Here is an 18380-nt window from a genome sequence, read left to right on the forward strand (position 1 = left end):
AAATACTAACAAATTTACTTACAAACACCTATATTTATTATTTCATAAATAGGCGCAACAAGTTTCATAAAAAAAGATTAAATACAGACACAGTATGAAGAAACAATAATACAGAGCCATAAGTAGAGGTTATAATTTAGCTGTTTCCAATCTGTTTCTGCATCTAATAAGATACCAGGTAAGCATTTGGCAGTTTTATACATAAAAGGACTTAAATGACATTTACTAACCATTACACAAAAAGTGATACAAAAAAAGCATTTTTTTCCTGCAGTACAAAATAAATGTGTCCTTGCTTCCCTTAACATTAGTTTTCCTTGTGTCTGATTAATGAGACCAGCCAATTTGGTTTTAAAGTAAAATCACTTGGGAATATTTTTTCAAACATTTTGAAAATATAGAACTATTAATCAGTTGTTTTAAAAATGAAGTAAAAATATGAATGTTTGCCAATTTAACTCCTCTTGTGAAACCTATAAACTGGGATGAGCCAGTTTCAAATTACAATTTAGCTACAAAAACATTCACATTTTTATACTCTAGGAGAGTGTAACAGAGATGCTATTTACAAACTTGCTATGACTGCTACATCAAGCCATTTAAAAAGTCTTTAGTAGTTTCATATAAACACCCATTATGAAAACCAATGGAAAACCCAGGACTGTTACCCGAGACATCGCTAAGGCCGTTACTAGAGCATATAGCACTTCACAGCAAAAAACCAACATAAACTTTGAATGGTCCATATTTCCTTCAGGGAAGAAGAAAGAAGGAAGAAGAAGGAATGAAGGAAAGAAGGAAGGAAGGAATGAAGGAAGGAAGGAAGGAAGGAAGGAAGGAAAGAAGAGGAGGAGGAGGGGAAGGGGAGGGGAGGGGGAGAAGGAGGAGGAGGAGGAGGAGGAGGAGGAGGAGGAGGAGGAGGAGGAGGAGGAGGAGGAGGAGGAGAATGTTCATAAAGGGTTACAAAAATAATAAAGAAGCATAACTATTTCTTCCAGAGTGGGTGACCCACAAGCTCAGATGGTCCTAAGTGCTTAGCAACTTGTAATTTCTAATAAAATGGAGAATTGCCTTGACTGTACAAAGCAATCCGGTGAAAAGACTTCCCTGAATTCCTCAGTGGAAAGGAGAGGTGTTTAGTTTTTCAGGTAAGGTACAGTGCTTTGTCCCTCTGCATACCCCTGTAGGGAGAGAAAACATAAAATCCTTGTTACAAGACAGCCTGGGTAGAGTTGGTTTAACTTGAGGGATGAAACTAGTCTCTGGGAAAGGGTCTGCGTCATTAAACTGCATCTTCAGGGAGGAGAGATCTAAAGGCATTATTCTTGGAAGGGCTGGATAATGGCTCAACTTTTTCTGAAGTTGTTGCAGCTACTTTCCTGAATATCATCTATTGGAAAGCAGGAATAAAAGCGGGAAGGATAAACAGATAAACGTATATACAATATACCAGGTAACAAAGCCGGATACAGTAACGATAACCAAAGGGCCAAAAAAAGAGAAGAGAAATAACATAGTACATTATGTTTGTTTATTTGAAATAAGAAAGGGAAGTGGGGAAAATAAGATGATTGGGAGGGAGTGAGGGGAGGGCAATGGGGACAAAAAAACTTGAGAAGGGGTATCAATGTGTGAGAAGTAAGGCACCCTCTATTTGGCGAATGTAACTATAGCCCCTCTATACATTACCCCGACAATAAAAAAATTAAAAAATAATAATAATAAAAGCGGGATGGACTCGGGCACATGCTATGAGCACTATCTACCACTAGGTGGCGATGGCAGGCCGCTTACCCACTACTGCAGTAGTCATTCCAATCCACGGGCTGGGGGGCAGGATTTCTGCACCCAGAACGCACATACTCCATTGCTTGGGTGACAACTTGTGCAGCTGTAGATGTAGGATTGATAATTGTCTGATAGTCAGGTTGAAGAGTAAATCCCTGAAAGGAATATGCAAGTCCACAGGTGAGGATTAGAATGCCTTTTTAAAAGAAAAACTCCTAAATATTTATGTATTCTCTGTACAGACCTTCCTGCTTCTGCTCAAGAGGTGTCATACCTATGGTAAGGGCCTAGGAAACAATAGTAGAGAAGGGAGGTCTGCATCGCATTGTATACATGCTTTCTTCATTTAACTGTGTGTCAAAATAACCTTTAATTGTACTCTTAAGCAGACTGAATACAGAAACATTTAAAATGTAGAAAAGCTAATTCAATCAAAACAAAGGAAGCAAAGAGCTTATAGCCTTCAAAGTTTGTTTTCTATCAAACCTAAGGATACATTAATAGTTAATCCCCAGAATATGTAACAGAATCTTTTCTGAAGGATTCAGGCAGCAGGTGGCTGAGTGTTTTATTAGACTACACCTATTCACATATTGTTCTCAAAACCCTTTTTCTTCATTCAATCTCAAAGGGACCATCTGCTTCTTCTTCTTTTTTTTAAATTTGTGTTTCTCTCTCAGCTAACAAAAAATTCCAACCAAAGCTTTTTAAAAGTGGTTGGATTAATACAGAGAAAGAAATACAAAACAACGTGCTGCTAGAAAATGGAGAGGGAAAAGTGTAAGACAAAGTGAATATTTTGTAATTGAAAAATCTATTAATTTGCAGACAACACTGTGATTAATTCACTAATATGGATAAGTTTTGACATTTAATCCTAGTAAAAAAATCCAAGGGCAGAATCTTTCAAGTGTATAGCTATATCTGATAAACAAAAAGCATTATACACAAAGATTTATTTGTAGCTTATCTGATAAATTCAAGATCAGCATAAGCAAGCTTTGCTGGGAGTGATAAAAAAGCAATTTAATTAGTCTATTAATTGTCTCTGTACATCAGATTCCAGCCATGACTCCTTTTAGTTACTGAAATCAAGAGATTGAAAAAATATATACCTTCTCCATTTATTGCAGGCAGCTTTTAAAGGTTAGAATACTGTTGTCCTTAAACTTAGCAGAGTGATCACAGAATTGATTTTTTTAAACTAAGGATATCCTTAGACTTTTATTCATGTTTGGTTATCATTTCTATAACGGCACTAAAAAGTGTCATGTACTATACCACATCTTCAGTTCTCAGAATTACCTCAATTGATTTCAAGCCAATGTCTAAACAACTGTGAAGAAAGATGAATTCAGAATGACTAGTACCAAGTCATTGAAAAGTACAGAATTCAGCCAGATTGGCTTTTTGACCTGAATGAATGGATAAATTTCCTAAATGAACTACTGGTTTGTCTGTGTAGATACCACCTATAATGTGAATTTTAAACAGATTCCTAAACTAAAAGTTGGTGGTAAGGGACCCAACTAGATGCTTGGGTGTCTTCTGTGTTTCAGGCAGAATTCTTTCTCTGGATCATCGTGCATTTCTAACATGGAAGGTGTTTGGTTGGCTTCCATGAAGTGTCTTTATTTTCAATGCTTTGTTTTATTTTTCCTAGAGCCCAACTTTCTCCTCTTCCTTCCTGTGTCTACTGCAGTGCTGGGTGATGAGCAGGAGAACACACTGGGGGAAAGAGGGTTGACTTGCTTTATTAACACCATCAGCAGTGCTGCACGAGCATCCTGAACCTGTACCCTACTTACTGAGCTTTCCCATAGTAATAGCTCAATAAATCATGTTTTCAATAAATAACATTTACTACAGATGATGTGATGCTATGGTGAGACACTTATGGGACAGATGTACAAATGCCAGGTCTGTCTTATCTTTTAAAGTAAAGTTCTCCATATTGGATTTTTTACACAACAATTGACAAAATATAAGCTAAAATCAAACAAGGATCAAAACAAATGGTAGCTGAAAGTATCAAGTTAGCTGAAAGCATGGAAAACACACACACACACACACACACACACACACACACACACACACACACACACACCAGATCTTTATTGTGTCTTTTCTTAAACTATATCCTTACATTAGGAAGAGACTATTACGAAAACATTAAAAATTATGTTCTAAAATCTAAGAGCCAGTGATTGCATATAGAGATTCAATCCTTGAATACTTGTTTATTAGACACATCATTTGAAATATGATATAAAAATCAATGTTAATAAAGTCTTTAATAAAAATTCCTTAAGTGACTTCAGTTCATGAACCTAATTTTTGTACAAAGTTCAAAGATGAAAGATTCAGCTACCTTCCATGACTAACTTTAAGTACATCACAAACATCAAAGACCAAGAAAAATATAGGCAAATGTTGAAGGAACATTATTTAACACTGGTTTTTCCTTTCAAACTGGAAAACAAACCATAGTTCTGAACACTTTGTAAAGAAATGTTGAGGTTAACGTTAGAACGACATACATTTTTATTACTGATATAAATAGGAAACAACATTTGAAAAATGTTTGCTTAGCCATCTAATTAAACAAGACTGAATATTTTGCATTTTAATGCTCAGGAGAAAAATCACAAACTGTTTTGTAGCATGCCTGGAATTCTAAATTTCATTTTCTGGTGCCAGATTGAAATAAAAATAGGAAACATGATAAAGATTAATTTGATGTCAGAAGGGACATTTGCTCTTTAATTAGATTTTTGTAGCCCTTGCAGTGTGTTGTATCACCATAGAAGACCAAAAGAGAAGAAGAAAAAAGAGCTGGCATCATAACCAAACTGTGTCTGTGGTCCTTGTATCCACACTTTGCTGAGAACTAATTTCATTTCCTGCCTGTCTGGAGAGATATTTTCAGCAGGCATCAATGTTTTTGTCTTTGCAACTGATTTATTCATCAATCTCAATGTGATTTTTTAAACCTTTAAATTACACCCAAATCTTAAAGCAGCTGTTTATTACACAAGGAAATTGAAAATCTGTCTGTGTGATATCATACAAGGATTTTTTTTTCTGATGGTTAGAAAAAAAGTTGACAGATATTAATGATTTATTTTCTATTGACCTCATTCAAAAATACCATGAGGCAGAAGGAAAAGGAAGAAAATTGGACCCCCACACACCCAGAAAAGATTCAACTCTATGGATTCGGTGTGTTATTTGTAACTGGGTGCTGGTGGCTCATGCCTGTAATCCTAGCTGTCCAGGAGGTTGAGATCTGAGGATCATGGTTCAAAGCCAAGCCAGGCAAGAAAGTCTATGAGACTCTGATCTTTAACCAACCACCAAAAAACTGGAAGTTGAGTTGAAACAAGGAGTGCTAGATTGAGAAAAACCACTGAGGTACAGTGCTCAGTCACTGGCAGCCCCACCCAAAAAAATCAACCAATCAATCAACCAATCAATCAATTTATCCATCCATCTAGATATAGATTTTATTGTAGAAGAAAAGAAAGAACTATTGCTCTTGGCAGGCTCTATAATCATTTTTTTACATTTTCAAAATGATAAAGAAATAACTAAAATAATATTGAAAAAGAAGACTTAGATTTAAAAAATACAGTAACCAAAGCTGGAGCACTGGTGGCTAACGCCTGCAATCCTCCTACTGGGGAGGCTGAGATCTGAAGATTTTGCTTCAAAGCTAGCTCGGTCACAAATGGCTGTGAGACTCCAATTCATCACTAGAAAACCAGAAGTGGCACCATGGCTCAAAGGGTACGGCGGTAGTCTTGAACTGAAGAACTCAGGGACAGAGCCCAGGCTCCCAAAATACAGTAGCCATTAACAATTTTCCTCTGTGTAGGGTTTGAAGGTAAGCATGATTTCCCACACTAGAGAGAAACATCACAGGATAACTGTGCTTTGGATGGTGGGTAAGATAGGTCGAATTTTTTTCACAACCTTAGATATGCCAACAGGCGAAGGCTTCACTAGCCATGCCAGACTGTAGTCAATTGTCAGCTTGGGGAAGCAGCTGACTGGGGCTGTCAAATCTCCTGACACTGTAGGCTCTTGCTCAGATTACCTATCATCCCTACCTTTTCCCCACCATTCTCCTGACTCATCTGCCTCTCCTGGTCATTTTGTGACAGTGGCTCTCTGTGGAAATGTCCCACGCCCTCCCTTCCTAAGCTTCCAACATCTAAAGACTTGTTTTTCTCATCCTTCAGGTCTCTGAGCAAGCTTTCCTCTTCCAGTTTATCCTAGCTTAAGCAGTCTTTCTGCCTGCCCACCCCCCTCTAAACTCATGGGGTCTCCAATCCTTGCCATCTTCGTCCTGGCTTTCCATCTTCCCCCAAGGAGGGGCAGCGGCCTTATTCTCTCTGTTCCTCCTTATTACTGAATTGCCAGAGTCCAGGCAATGAGTGCCACACACTAGGGGTCATTGAAAATACCTCCAATCTCATGAATTGACGAAAATCTTCTAAGATACTAGGTACATGGAAGCGATGTGGGGAAAAAGATGAGGACAATGATGGAAGATGCATTGACCAAGATGCATTGTATTCATAAACTGACATCCAGAATGGAAACCCCTTTGTACAACTTCTTAAGGATAATAAATATGTAAATATTTTCCAAGAAAATGAGATTCTACAACCTAACCTATAATTTCTTCCAACAGTCTTAACATTTACATGCATTATTTTCAGTTGTTCATTGTCCCCAAAATTATTTTCCTGACTACCGATCTTATCCAGGCATTGTTAAAGTGAACTTGGTCAGTGCCAGCTTTGTAGCTTATCTGTGTTCTTGCCATCACTTTTATTGTTTTCTATTATTATTATTGTAAATTGCAATACGGTTCAACTCTCATTTTTTTGAGATATTCTAATAAAACTGCATGAAAGACTGACAAATACCAATGTAATTTTTTCCTTCCCATTCAGCTCAGATCCTGTATGAGAAGACAGATAGATGTCTTGGATTGATATATATGGTCTTATAGCATTCTGAAATATTGGAATGTTATTCTGAATCACAGCTAGCTTAGCAGATGTATTAGCAGAACTAGAAAAGGAGACTTAAAAAAACCCTGCTGCTGCTGGACAGACACTCTACTACTTGAGCTACTCACAGACCTTTGTGCTGTATCTATTGCCATCCCTTTTATATAGGATTCTCCAAGAATTGGGATGACAATGTTTTCCACTGCACCCAGTTTTTCTGTTGGTTAAGATTTGGGTCTTGCCAGCTTTCTTTCTTTCTTTCTTTCTTTCTTTCTTTCTTTCTTTCTTTCTTTCTTTCTTTTTTTCTTTTCTTCCTTCCTTCCTTCCTTCCTTCCTTCCTTCCTTCCTTCCTTCCTTCCTTCCTTCCTTCCTTCCTTCCTTCCTCTCTTCCTCCCTCCCTCCTCCCTTTTTCCTTCCCTCCCTCCTTCCCTTCCTTCTTTTTCTAGCTTCCTCTTTTTCCGTTCTTTTCTTCCCTTCTTTTTTCCTACCTCCCCTTCCTCCCTCTCCCCTTTCTTGCCTGTCATGGCCTCAAATCTGTATCACTTGAAATACTGTAGATTCATGGGAGACTTCAACCAGTATAATTGCTTGGAAAGGTAAAGTCAGGTAGGGGCAGAGGAGAGGGTAGATAAACAAAGAGGAGGAGAAGCATTGCAGTCAAGAACTCAATGCATATCCTACAAAACTAAGAGAAGTGAGAGGAAGGGTAGGCAGGAGAGGGATGAGGGAGAACGTTGAAAGGGTACATGATGATTAAGACAGATTGTATTCAGAAACTGCTTTGCTGAATGGTAACTCCTCTGTACAACTACTTAAAGATTACAATAGTAAGAAAGACAGAAAAGATAATAAAACAACCATTTTGCTACAAAGGATAGTGCTTTTTTTTCTTTTTGCTAGTTGGTCTTGGGGCTGAACTCAGGGCCTGGGCTTGAGCCTGTCTGTGTTCAAGGCTAATGTTCTATCACTTGAGCTACTTGAATCACTTCTGTTTTCTTTTTCCTTATTTATGTGGTACTGAGGAATTGAACCCAGGGTTTCATGCATGCTACGCAAGCAATCTACAATTAAGCCAGATTCCCAGCTCAAGGAGATATTTCTGAGTGAATAAATTAGGAACAGTTCTCCTCTCTGGACACAGCTTTAGGCATCAACTTGAGAGGGAACTGTGCCTCGAGTATTCTTTTTTTTTTTTTTTTTTTTTTTGTACACCGATACAGCCCTAAAGCACATACCATGAGCCCTAACATAGACTCCGAGCCCATCTGAAGAAGAGATAACTTATCCAGTGGAAGGTGATCCTCCAGGTCTTATTTCTTCAACCAAATACAATGGATTCATTACAATATAAGCACATCTACGAGCTTCTCCCTCCCTCTCTCCCCCCCCTCTCTGTCCTGAGGCTAGAACTCTGGGCCTGGGTGTTGTCACTGAGCTCTTCAGTTCAGGCCTACCACCTTACCCCTGGAGCCACAGTGTCACTTCTGATTTTCTAGTGGTTCATTGGAGATAAGAGTCTTAAGGACTTTAGTGCCCAGGCTGGCTTTGAACCGTGATCCTCAGATCTTAGCCTCCCTAGGAGCTAGAATTCCAGGCATGAGCCATGGCGCCTGGCAAGAGTCTCTTTTCATATGAATGATGTGTGATGGGAAGGAATCTAGCCCTTTGTCATAAACACCAGTGTAGACAAGGCAGCAGGGTACCATACAAATGGTTTGTTGTGTGGAGGTAAGGTACTTGTCATGGCTGTATCAATATTTTTAGTCTAGGGATCAAGGAAGACTTTGGTAAGGAGATGAATTCCTTTGCTCTTCATAAAAGTGTTGATTTTAGAATCAACTAGGATTTAAAGACTCTCTAAATTCTTCAGGGAAATGGGTTTTCTAATACAGAGCGGTTAATCTAGAGGAATGATTGAGGGGACGGGCAGCACGTAGTGCATTCATGAATCCTGGCTCTAGCTTCTGCACAGATCTGGTTTAAATCACAGCTCCCACCTTGTGAGTACATTATTTAACTCTGTCAGGCCTCTGCTTCCTTGTCTTTAAAATGAAGTCAATGCTAATGTCTGCACTGTAAGTTTTCTCAGGGTTAAAGAAGAGATCAAGTATTTTGTTATCAGATTTGCCATTGTTGGATCTCAGAAATCTTCTCTATGATAATAAAAATGGATTTCAGACCACACACACACACACACACACACACACACACACACACACACACACACACACAGTGATATAGTGCCTCAGGGCATAGGAACTGTCCTTTTGCTACTTCTAACAGGGCTGGCATTCTGCCATTTGAACCATAGCTCTACTTTAAGCTGTTTGGTGATTAACTGGAGATAAAAATCTCATGGGCTTTCCTGCCTCAGATCTTGATTTGCTAGGATTATAGGCATGAGCAACTGGTATCTGCCTTTGGACCACCTATATTTGATACATCTTTCTGCCTCATTCCTGTCTTCTACTCTCCCAGTCTAACTATAGAATCAAACTACACAGACAGCGGACCATCAGTTTACTAGGAGAGTGATGTTTACTTGTTTACCTACAATTCTGAGACAGAAGAGTATTTGGGCTCTAAAAATTACAGTTGAATTTGTTATAATTTGTAGTTTTTACCTTTACTTTCTGAGACAAGCTTTTATGATTTTTGAATACTTAATGTTTGGTTGAGTTTGTATAGTTTGCTCCTAATTTTCAAACTTGGAAATAACACCAAAATCCAGAAGGAAAAATTCATTAAAAAATAATGAATTTGTTCACAAATTGTTTAAAAAATTTAGGAGTAGGTAGGAAGATTTTTTCCTAATATAGAGGCTAGATCTATATATCTATATATTTATGTATTTATGTAACTATGTGTATATCAACTGTCAGTGTAGCTATCTATCATTTATCAATCTATCTTCCAATTACATATCTGAATATTGATATCAACCACCAATTTGTGTTATCTATCATTTATCCAACCATCTAGCCACTCATCTATCCTTTACCATCCATCCATCCATCCATCCATGTATGCTGGAGACGGAAACCAATGCTTAGATGCTAGGCAGCTGTTCAATTTCTCGGCATCCTCCAGACCCTCAAATATCCATTTTTAAATAAAATTTATTAAAATGTTCCATTCTCAAGATTTTCAGAATTCTACCAAATTGGGCATTGGACTTGTATTTCATTTTGCATCCTTTATGGAGCTCAACTGGCATATTAGTCACGACATTCTTATTTTCAAACAACATTAAGAAAAGAGGGAGAGAATTCTCTATTCTAAGGAGATCTATGGCAGTCTGAGGTATCTTAAAATAATGACTGTACCCTCGTACAGAAACAGAAAATAAAAGGATAATTATGAAGACTGAAGCAAAGTGTCTACTGTGGAAAAGAAACCAGTGATTTTGATGAGAAGCAACTCTCAACTACTGGGAAGGGATCCTGCTGAAAAACCTCTTGCGAATTGCATTTTCCCCTGAAATGAGCAGATACCAATTGGATATGCTCTCCCTTGTGCTCTCTCTTCATTTGGATTCATCCCCCATCCCCCTTTCAAACACAGGTGTTAATTGCATTCTGGGGTCTGCAATGCACTCACTTGCTGCATGGTGGGCGAGTGTAAGGCAGACTGAACCTGCATGGGGAGCTGGTTCCCGATGGGCTGCTGCATGGCGAGTGGCTGGTGCTGCTGCATGCTGAGGTGCTGGTGGAGAGGAGGGCTGATCTGGAGCGGGGGAGGGGGGGACACAGCCATGTTGGCTATAGAGACAGTCACTGGCATTTGGTTGTTCGGCTTGGGAGCGATGTTCCTGGGGAGGCTAGGATGCATGGCCGTGAGGTGAGGATTCACTCCTGGCTGTTGGTGATAGTGGGAACTCAGGTACAGAGCTGAATGTGCCTGGCTGGGCCCGTGGAACACTGAGGGCTTGGAATTGATCAGCTGAGGAGACTGAGATGCCTTCACATCCACGGGTTCACTGTAGCTCTGTTGCAAAAACAAAAGGAAACACTGTTAGGAGGCAGAGGCTGAACCATGCAGCCTAAATGTGATGGGTGAGCTTTGTGAGTATATCATGGGCTCTCATGACAATCAACTCTCATGGTTATTATGGTTATTATTTGCTACAACTGGAGCTTGAACTCAATGTCTGCTCTCTCAGTTGCTTCAGTTACATCTGGTGCTCTACCACTTGGGCCATACTTCTAGTCCAAATTTTTGCGGATTAAGAACACATAGGTGTCTCTTGGTGCCATGCACCAGTGGTATTTGCTCATAATTCTAGCTACAAAGGAAGCTGAGATCTAAGGATTGGGTTTAAACCCTTTTCCTGTGGGCAGAAAAACTGGGAGACTCTTCTCTCTAAAACCAGAAGTGGTGCTGTGGCTTAAAGTGATCGAGCAGAAGAGTTCAGGGACAGCACCCAAACTCTGGGCTCAAGCCTCACCATCGACAAAAAAAATGTTTGCCTAGGCTAAATCTGAGTATGAGCCTCACATCTCAGCCTTTGGAATAGCTAGGATTGTAGACAGGTTATCTATAGCTATTCCTGACGTTCTTATCCAAGGATTCTTCCATCTTGTTGTTATTTTTGTGCCAGTCCTGAGGCTTAAATTCAGTACCTGGACACTGTCACTGAGTTGTTAATGGTTAACTGGAGATAACAATTGCTTGAACTTTCCTACCTGGGCTGGCTTTCAACCATAATCCCTAGATCTAGACCTCCTGAGTAGCTAGTACTACCTGCAAGAACCACTAGCACCAAGCTTCCATCCTTATTTTTAACATTAACTTATAGAACACCGAATTTAATTGTATCACTTTTCTGAAATCTAAGGCAATCAGTAATGACATTCTTTTTTCTCAGTGCGAAGCTCTAACTTGCTGATTCTTCTCATCAAACAAAGATAAGAAGACGAGTGTGGGGAAGATATCATGATCACCCTGATAGGAAACAAGGGATGGTTATTTCATCTCTGAGGTTCTTGTATTGATTTTACATTGAGTTTTTTTCCCTTTCAATTTTCTCAAAGAGGCTTGGCCTACATATTTGTACAAAGAAACAAAGCCGGTTGATGGAAATGACTTCCAAAGACTTTAAAAAAAATACCAACCTAAAGTCACATAAAATCACATTAATATGTCTTCAAAGTAACTGGAGAACTCATCTTGATTTTTTTAAAAAGAAGTTGCTGATGAATTGTCCCCTTAATGAAGAAGATAATAATAATCTCTCTTAGAAATTTTAGACTCCATCATAAATTGTGTCCTAATTTTTTCCTACACCCTCATGTGGTCATTTTCTAATAATCTTATAATTGACTTGAAAACTCTGTGAGAGATGAAAAGAATCAGGGATGAACTGTAGTATTTCCTCTTGGACAGGAGCCTAACTCCTACTTTTGTTAAGAGGAAGAGATTGACAGTCCCACGAGGACTGGTGAAGCCAATAAGAGGGAGAAATGCTAAAATACCCTTCTGGAGAAAAATGTCTCTTTGTCAAAATTAAGACCCCCATTCTGCACGCTTGATGTCAAGTCTGTCACCAGTCAGGGAGTTTCTTATTCCACTAGTACTGTGCCTTCTGTGAAGTTCACCCTGCTCCTGATGCTCAGGTACCACAACCTGCAGTGGGGAGTAGCAGGCAGACTGTTTGTGTATGATGTGGACAAATCACTGTACCTGAATGGCCTGCCACTGGAGAAACTCAAGCCAGTCAGCTTCATGATCACAAATCTGCATATCCTACTGTGGGCAGAATGGGGCACTTGTTCAAAAAAATGGAGGGAAATGAAATGAGGCCCACAGGGAGAATAATGATGTGTTTGTGTTAGCTCCTAAACAGAGTGCAGATACAGCCATGGTGCTTGCACACCCAGCTCCTCTACTGGCTCTGCAAGAGGTGATGTACATGTATAAGACATGCTGAGTCGAGCGCTGGTGGCTCATTCTTGTATTTCTAGCTACTTGGGAAGCTGAGACCTGCGAGGTTCATGCTTGAGGTCAGTCTATCCAGAATAGACTACATGTCAAAAAACAAACAAACAAAAACCTAGCAAAAGTCTGCACCAGAGGTATGGCTCAAACAACAGGGCACTAACCTTGAGATGAAAATGCTTCGAGAGTGTGACATACTCAGGTACCAGCACACAAACACACATTGTTCCTCAAACAAAATTTTAAAGGAGATTATAGAAAAATTAAATTTTTAAAAACACAATTCCTAAAAGGTATTCTTTTTATTTTTTATTTTTATTTTTATTTTTTTGCCAGTCCTGGGCTTGAGCTCAGGGCCTGAGCACTGTCCTTGGAATTTCTCAAGGCAAGCACTCTACCACTAGGCCAAACTCCCGGCCTTCATTTAAAAATTCTTATTGTTGTACAAAACAGTTAACAAAATTTAAGGAAAAGGTCAAACGGGCCAATTCAAGTTTCATAAATAGTGGGAATTTGCACATTGTGACCTGTACTACCATTGATAAAATCTTGAAAGTAAGTAATCGTGTGGGTGGTTATTATATATCTGTGTGCTGATATCATTTGGGAATGTGTTTTTCTTACGTTTGCATTCCTTAGCCCTAGAGAGGAGTTCATTTCATAGATAGCTATGGACAATCTCAATTCCCTACTTAAAGGAAGCTACATCTAATAGAAATCAACATATGTTTGCACATTTTTATTTTTGCTTATGCTGTTTTGAATTAAAAATATAAATGATTTGCATTTTCTGTACCATCAAACTATGAAGTACCTCTATTTATATATTTCCTAATTTTTTTCTCTCTATATTTCCTTTTTAGAGAATGAAGAAATATTGGCTATAGATATAAAAACATCCAGTTTAAAATAAACGAATTCAATCTTCCTTCATTCTGCTCAATATATAATAGCATGTTATCTATTATATAGTTAATATAGTTCGATCAATAGGTAGATATAACACAGACAATACATAGTAGATGCGATAGATATATGGAAATTTATACAAGTAGACAGCAGCCTATTTTGTGATATTTTCTTGCCAATCTTGTAGAGGTTTTCTTCACCCACAGATAATTAAACACAAACATTTTCTCTGTATATAAGGTGTTCTTTACCTTCTCCAGGGCAGACAGGAAGACCAGGCTCCCTAAACCTATTTTAAAATAGCAGGAACTTGTACTTTCACTTATTTAGGACCACTGTGGATTTCAAACTAAACATAGATGGAATTAAAATTTTAGAATGTGTTACTAAAATACCTTTTCTCTTAACTTTTTAAATGTCTGAAAATGACATGATGATTAACATGTGAAGGCGCAGGAAGAACAGGGAGCAGCCCACTTATTGAGTGAGTCAATAGTTCCTTCTGGGCAGAGTCCATCAGGTCTGGCTGAGACCTCTCACCAGCCTCATTGGATCTGAGGAGGAAGCCCCAGCAAGGGAATTTTCTCTTTTCCATCCAGACTGAGAGAACTTTCATTTTTACATAAAGGTCACTTGTTTGAATAGGAGCAAGACTGCTTTTAGCTTTCGCTTCTGATTACTTTTATTTTGGGGCTGGTGCTGGGGGCTTGAACTTAGGTCCTGGGTGCTGTCTCTTAGGGTTTTTTTTTTTTTTTTCATTCAAGGCTGGAACTCTATCACTTGAAGAACAGATCCACTTACAGCTTTTTGGTAGCAAATTGGAGAGTTGAGTCTCACAAACTGTCCTGCCTGGGTTGGCTTCAATTCAGATTGGCTATGATTATAGGCAAAAATTACTGGCACCTGTCTGCCTCACCAGTGCTCAGCCTGATTAGTTATTAATCAGAGTAATACAGTAGACCGTCTATTAACTACAATGTTGCTTTACTATTTTGAAATATAGATAAAATAAGTTCATTTAAAAGTAGCAAAGAGTCATAAGTTGTTAATTTGGTTGTGTGGATAAATGGAGAACTGATAAATTTAATACTCTGTCACTGTTCTACCTTAAACTATCAAAGCAAAGTAATAGGTTGCCAATCAATTCTAGTGCATATCTTCATAGTAAACTACCATTCATAAATTAGAACTGTTTTATTACATATATTATGTATTATGATTTTGTTTCTACTTTCAACTCTATTAAGCATTTTTGTTTTGATTTTGTGCTGTTCAGATGACCATTGCCAAGTAAAAGTCAACCATGAACATGGCATTTCTAAGGAAAGGATTTGTTCTGGCTGTTAGTTTCTAAGTATATTCTGTTTCCTTTTGGCTTTTTGATCACAAGTTTTCCAAATCATTACTTATAAATAAAAAAGAAGATGGTAGCAATAGAGACCTTCTGGGTTTTAGCAGTAGAGAGTTTGCTTTGCTATGTGAAAAATAGTGAATAAAACTGCATAAGTCTTAAGCTACTTATTAACAGAGTTGATAAATATTCAAGGTAATTTCAATCCCATTTACTTTGTAGCAAGAAGTTAATACTGTATAGCAGATAAATACCCTTATTCTGGTATGATATGTGCTATAAAAGTGGAAGATAGACAAAGTAATTGTTATTTAAAATAGTAAGGTATAAACAGAAGACATAAAATGCACTGGAAGCAACCATGTAGGAATTCTTGAACCAAATCAAATTAATAGCCCATCTAATTTGATCTTGTTTTTAGCACTGACCAATACTCGATGCATTGGAAATTAAACAAAATTTATGCACCCACTCAATTGTGTGCTGTTACTTTCTGGAAGGAAAATTCTTTCTGGTCCTCGCAGGTGATTAACTTATATCCTGAAGCGTGAGATTTTATTATCTTTAAATCACAATCTGGGCTCACAGAGCTGCAAATTTTATGTTAACAGTCATAAAATAATCCATCTCATTTACAAATTTAGGCTCAGTATTTATCTCAATAATTCTCTCTACAATATAAGAGTGAATTCAGCCCATTCTGCAAAAAGAAACTATTTCTTCCCTTTTTTCTAATTTGCTCCCCTTTAATGAAATGGAAAAATGTATATTGATCATGAGGACAGATAGATATTCATATTCAGGTAAATATTGTTCTGAGCTAGCTATTAAAAAAGAGTTTCCACTGTCCTATGTAAACATTGGCACGCTAGCTCATAAACTACTCCTATTTTTTGTTTGTGGCTGGAACTCAGGGCCTAGGTGCTATTCCTTAGCTTTTTTGCTCAAGACTTGTACCCTAACACCTGAGCCATAAATACATGTCCAGGTATTTTTTTTCAGAAGTAAATTGGAGATAAGTGTCTCACAGACTTTCCTGCCAAGGCTGGCTTTGAACTGCAATCCTCAGAAAGCTCTCAGCTTTCTGAGCAGCTAAGATTATAGGCTTGAGCCACTAGCACCTGGCTCAAACTATTCCTTAGGGTAGAAACAAAATCTCCTGTTTGATGTGTGGCCTTAAAGCCATGAATATGACTGCTGTTATTTAACATAGTAGACATCCAGAATACTGTGTCTCCTTCCTGGTTGGCAATCCTGAGAAGCTTTGCTGTCATTTCAATAGTGCTGTTTTTACTAGGAATATTTGGGAACGTCCCTACTGGAATTCTCTTCAGAGCCTGTGGGATACTGTTTTACATATCCTCAGACAACTCTTTGACTTTTGATGGCAAATTTCATTTTTTTGGAAAGAGCTAACAGTCAGTTGAAGCCAAGGCTGTGGATTCTATCTAGATGATGTTTAGGGAAAAGAATGAGGTGTGAAAACAATGTAAGAAGATTGATTTTCTAGAGTGGCTCATAAACTTTTCCTGACTGCAGCTCTAAAAGAGGAGTTTCTAAAAAAATTTGTTTTTTAAACTCTGGGAGCAATAATAAAATAGGTTTGTAGTTTCCCAAGGTGACTACTTTTGAATGCAACATTCATTTTGGGAATATAAATTCTGGTCTGTGTGGTGAAATGAAACTAGTTCCATTGCTTTAAAGTTGTACCTTGTTTTCAGCACAGTACTTTAGAACCATGTCTAGGAATTTCTTAGTCTATCTATAGAAAAACTAGATTCTCCTATGCTTTGTTTAAGAGCCCAGCTTAGTATGACTCTTCATAGCATGTAAAACTGCCTAAGGCAAGAAGTTATCTTAGCATATGTGCCTGGCTTCTTTTGTAGGGTTTAGATAATACATTTCAAATAAGAAAACTTCCAAGATGACTGTATTTTTGTTTGTATTTAGATCATCTTGTATTTTTTTTTGCCAGTTCTGGGTTTGAGCTCAGGGCCTGAGCACTGTCCTTGGGATTTCTCAAGGCTAGAGCTCTACCACTTGAGCCACAGAACCATTTCTGGCTTTTTTCTTTTTTCTAAGTATGTGGTACCAAGGAATTGAACCCGGGTCCTCGCGCATGCTAGACAAGCTCTCTACCACTAGGCTAAACTCCAGCCCTCACCTTGTATTTTTGTAAAGGAAAGTAGCTATGTGGAAATTTATTTGTTTTTTAATGTCATTTGCAAAGTTATTTTATATCATCTTGCAGCCATATTAAAGTGATTCAGCTAAATTTTAATGACCTTCAAATCAGATCTATTAGTGATAATTATTGAGATTACTTAACTCCTATATTTAATTCTAAGCTGTGATTTCTATACTTGAGTTTTAAATTTTCAATCATTTTTAATGGTAAGACCTACTGTACCAACAAATTTGTAAGTATGCAAAAATGATTGTCTATTGTAGGTATGATGTCTGTCTGATCTCTGTAGAGCTAATTCTGACAGCTAGGATTGGAATAAGCTACTGGTTCCTGGCTTGGTGTCCCTTTCGGGGATCCATTAACATGGTTCCTTTGCTTCCATATGGAAGACCAGAGAGCAAAGCTCCCCCAGAGATCATCCCCCACTCTCACAACTTTTGCTTCTGCTTTTAAATTTTCCAAGGGAAAATTCAGTCTGACTATTTGAGACTACTTGGTGGTTAGTTGGAGAAAAGTATCTCACTGACTTTCCTGTGTAGGCTGGCTTTGAATCAAAAATCCTCAGATCTCAGTCTCTTGAGTAGCAAAGGTTACAAGAGTGAGTTATGACTGCCTTTTAACCTTTTACATTTCACTATTTCTTTTCTGTAACATCTCCCTTTAAATGATAGTACCTAGAATTGAGTAAGTTATTCTGCTGTTTACCCAGCATTGTATTTATAGCACTTTAAACTCCTATTGAAGCATCATTGATCAATTTTGATTTTTGTTTGCCCAGGTAATCAGTGACTGGTGCCTGCTGGCTTCATATGACCAGGTAACATATCCCCCATGGAAGAGCATGGCACAGGGTAGATTTTCCCACCATGCACCAGGTTTCAATTCCACTGAATGTCTCTGTCTGCCTCCGGCGGTAGTAGTGGATCACTAAGAATAGTTGGCCTTTTAAATATCAGATTGGAATAAACTCTGAGTTGTTAATAGGGAAGAGTTAGGGTGAATTTTAATGGAGATAATAAGAGAAACCCACTATAAATACAAATGAATTGGATGATCACTCAGGTAGAGAAAGCCTAGAAACCTGGAGTCTTTAATGTCAGTGTGACCTTCTTCTATGGTAGGAGAGCTATTTAATCTTTGCCTGATGAGCAGAGATGATATGTCCTTAGACTTACTGGGCTGT

The 18380-nt window shown here is 38.2% G+C and overlaps 1 protein-coding gene across 2 annotated transcripts in view; it reads right to left on the minus strand.

Annotated features, from left to right (window-relative positions):
- Positions 1–894: 894 nt before the first annotated feature.
- Positions 895–18380, minus strand: part of Tox (thymocyte selection associated high mobility group box) — a 313525-nt gene continuing 296039 nt past the window's right edge. For both annotated transcript variants that reach the window (XM_090338640.1, XM_090338641.1), the window contains exons 7-9: positions 10413–10799; positions 1795–1943; positions 895–1181 (exon numbers count right to left, since the gene is read on the minus strand). In XM_090338640.1, the coding sequence (XP_090194766.1) occupies positions 1145–1181; positions 1795–1943; positions 10413–10799 (573 nt within the window). In that variant the 3' untranslated portion in view covers positions 895–1144. The remainder of the gene's footprint in view (positions 1182–1794; positions 1944–10412; positions 10800–18380) is intronic.

This window comes from Megascapheus bottae, chromosome 9 (genome assembly GCF_031878675.1).
Source record: "Megascapheus bottae isolate mThoBot1 chromosome 9, mThoBot2.hap1, whole genome shotgun sequence".
Lineage (NCBI taxonomy): Eukaryota > Metazoa > Chordata > Mammalia > Rodentia > Geomyidae > Megascapheus > Megascapheus bottae.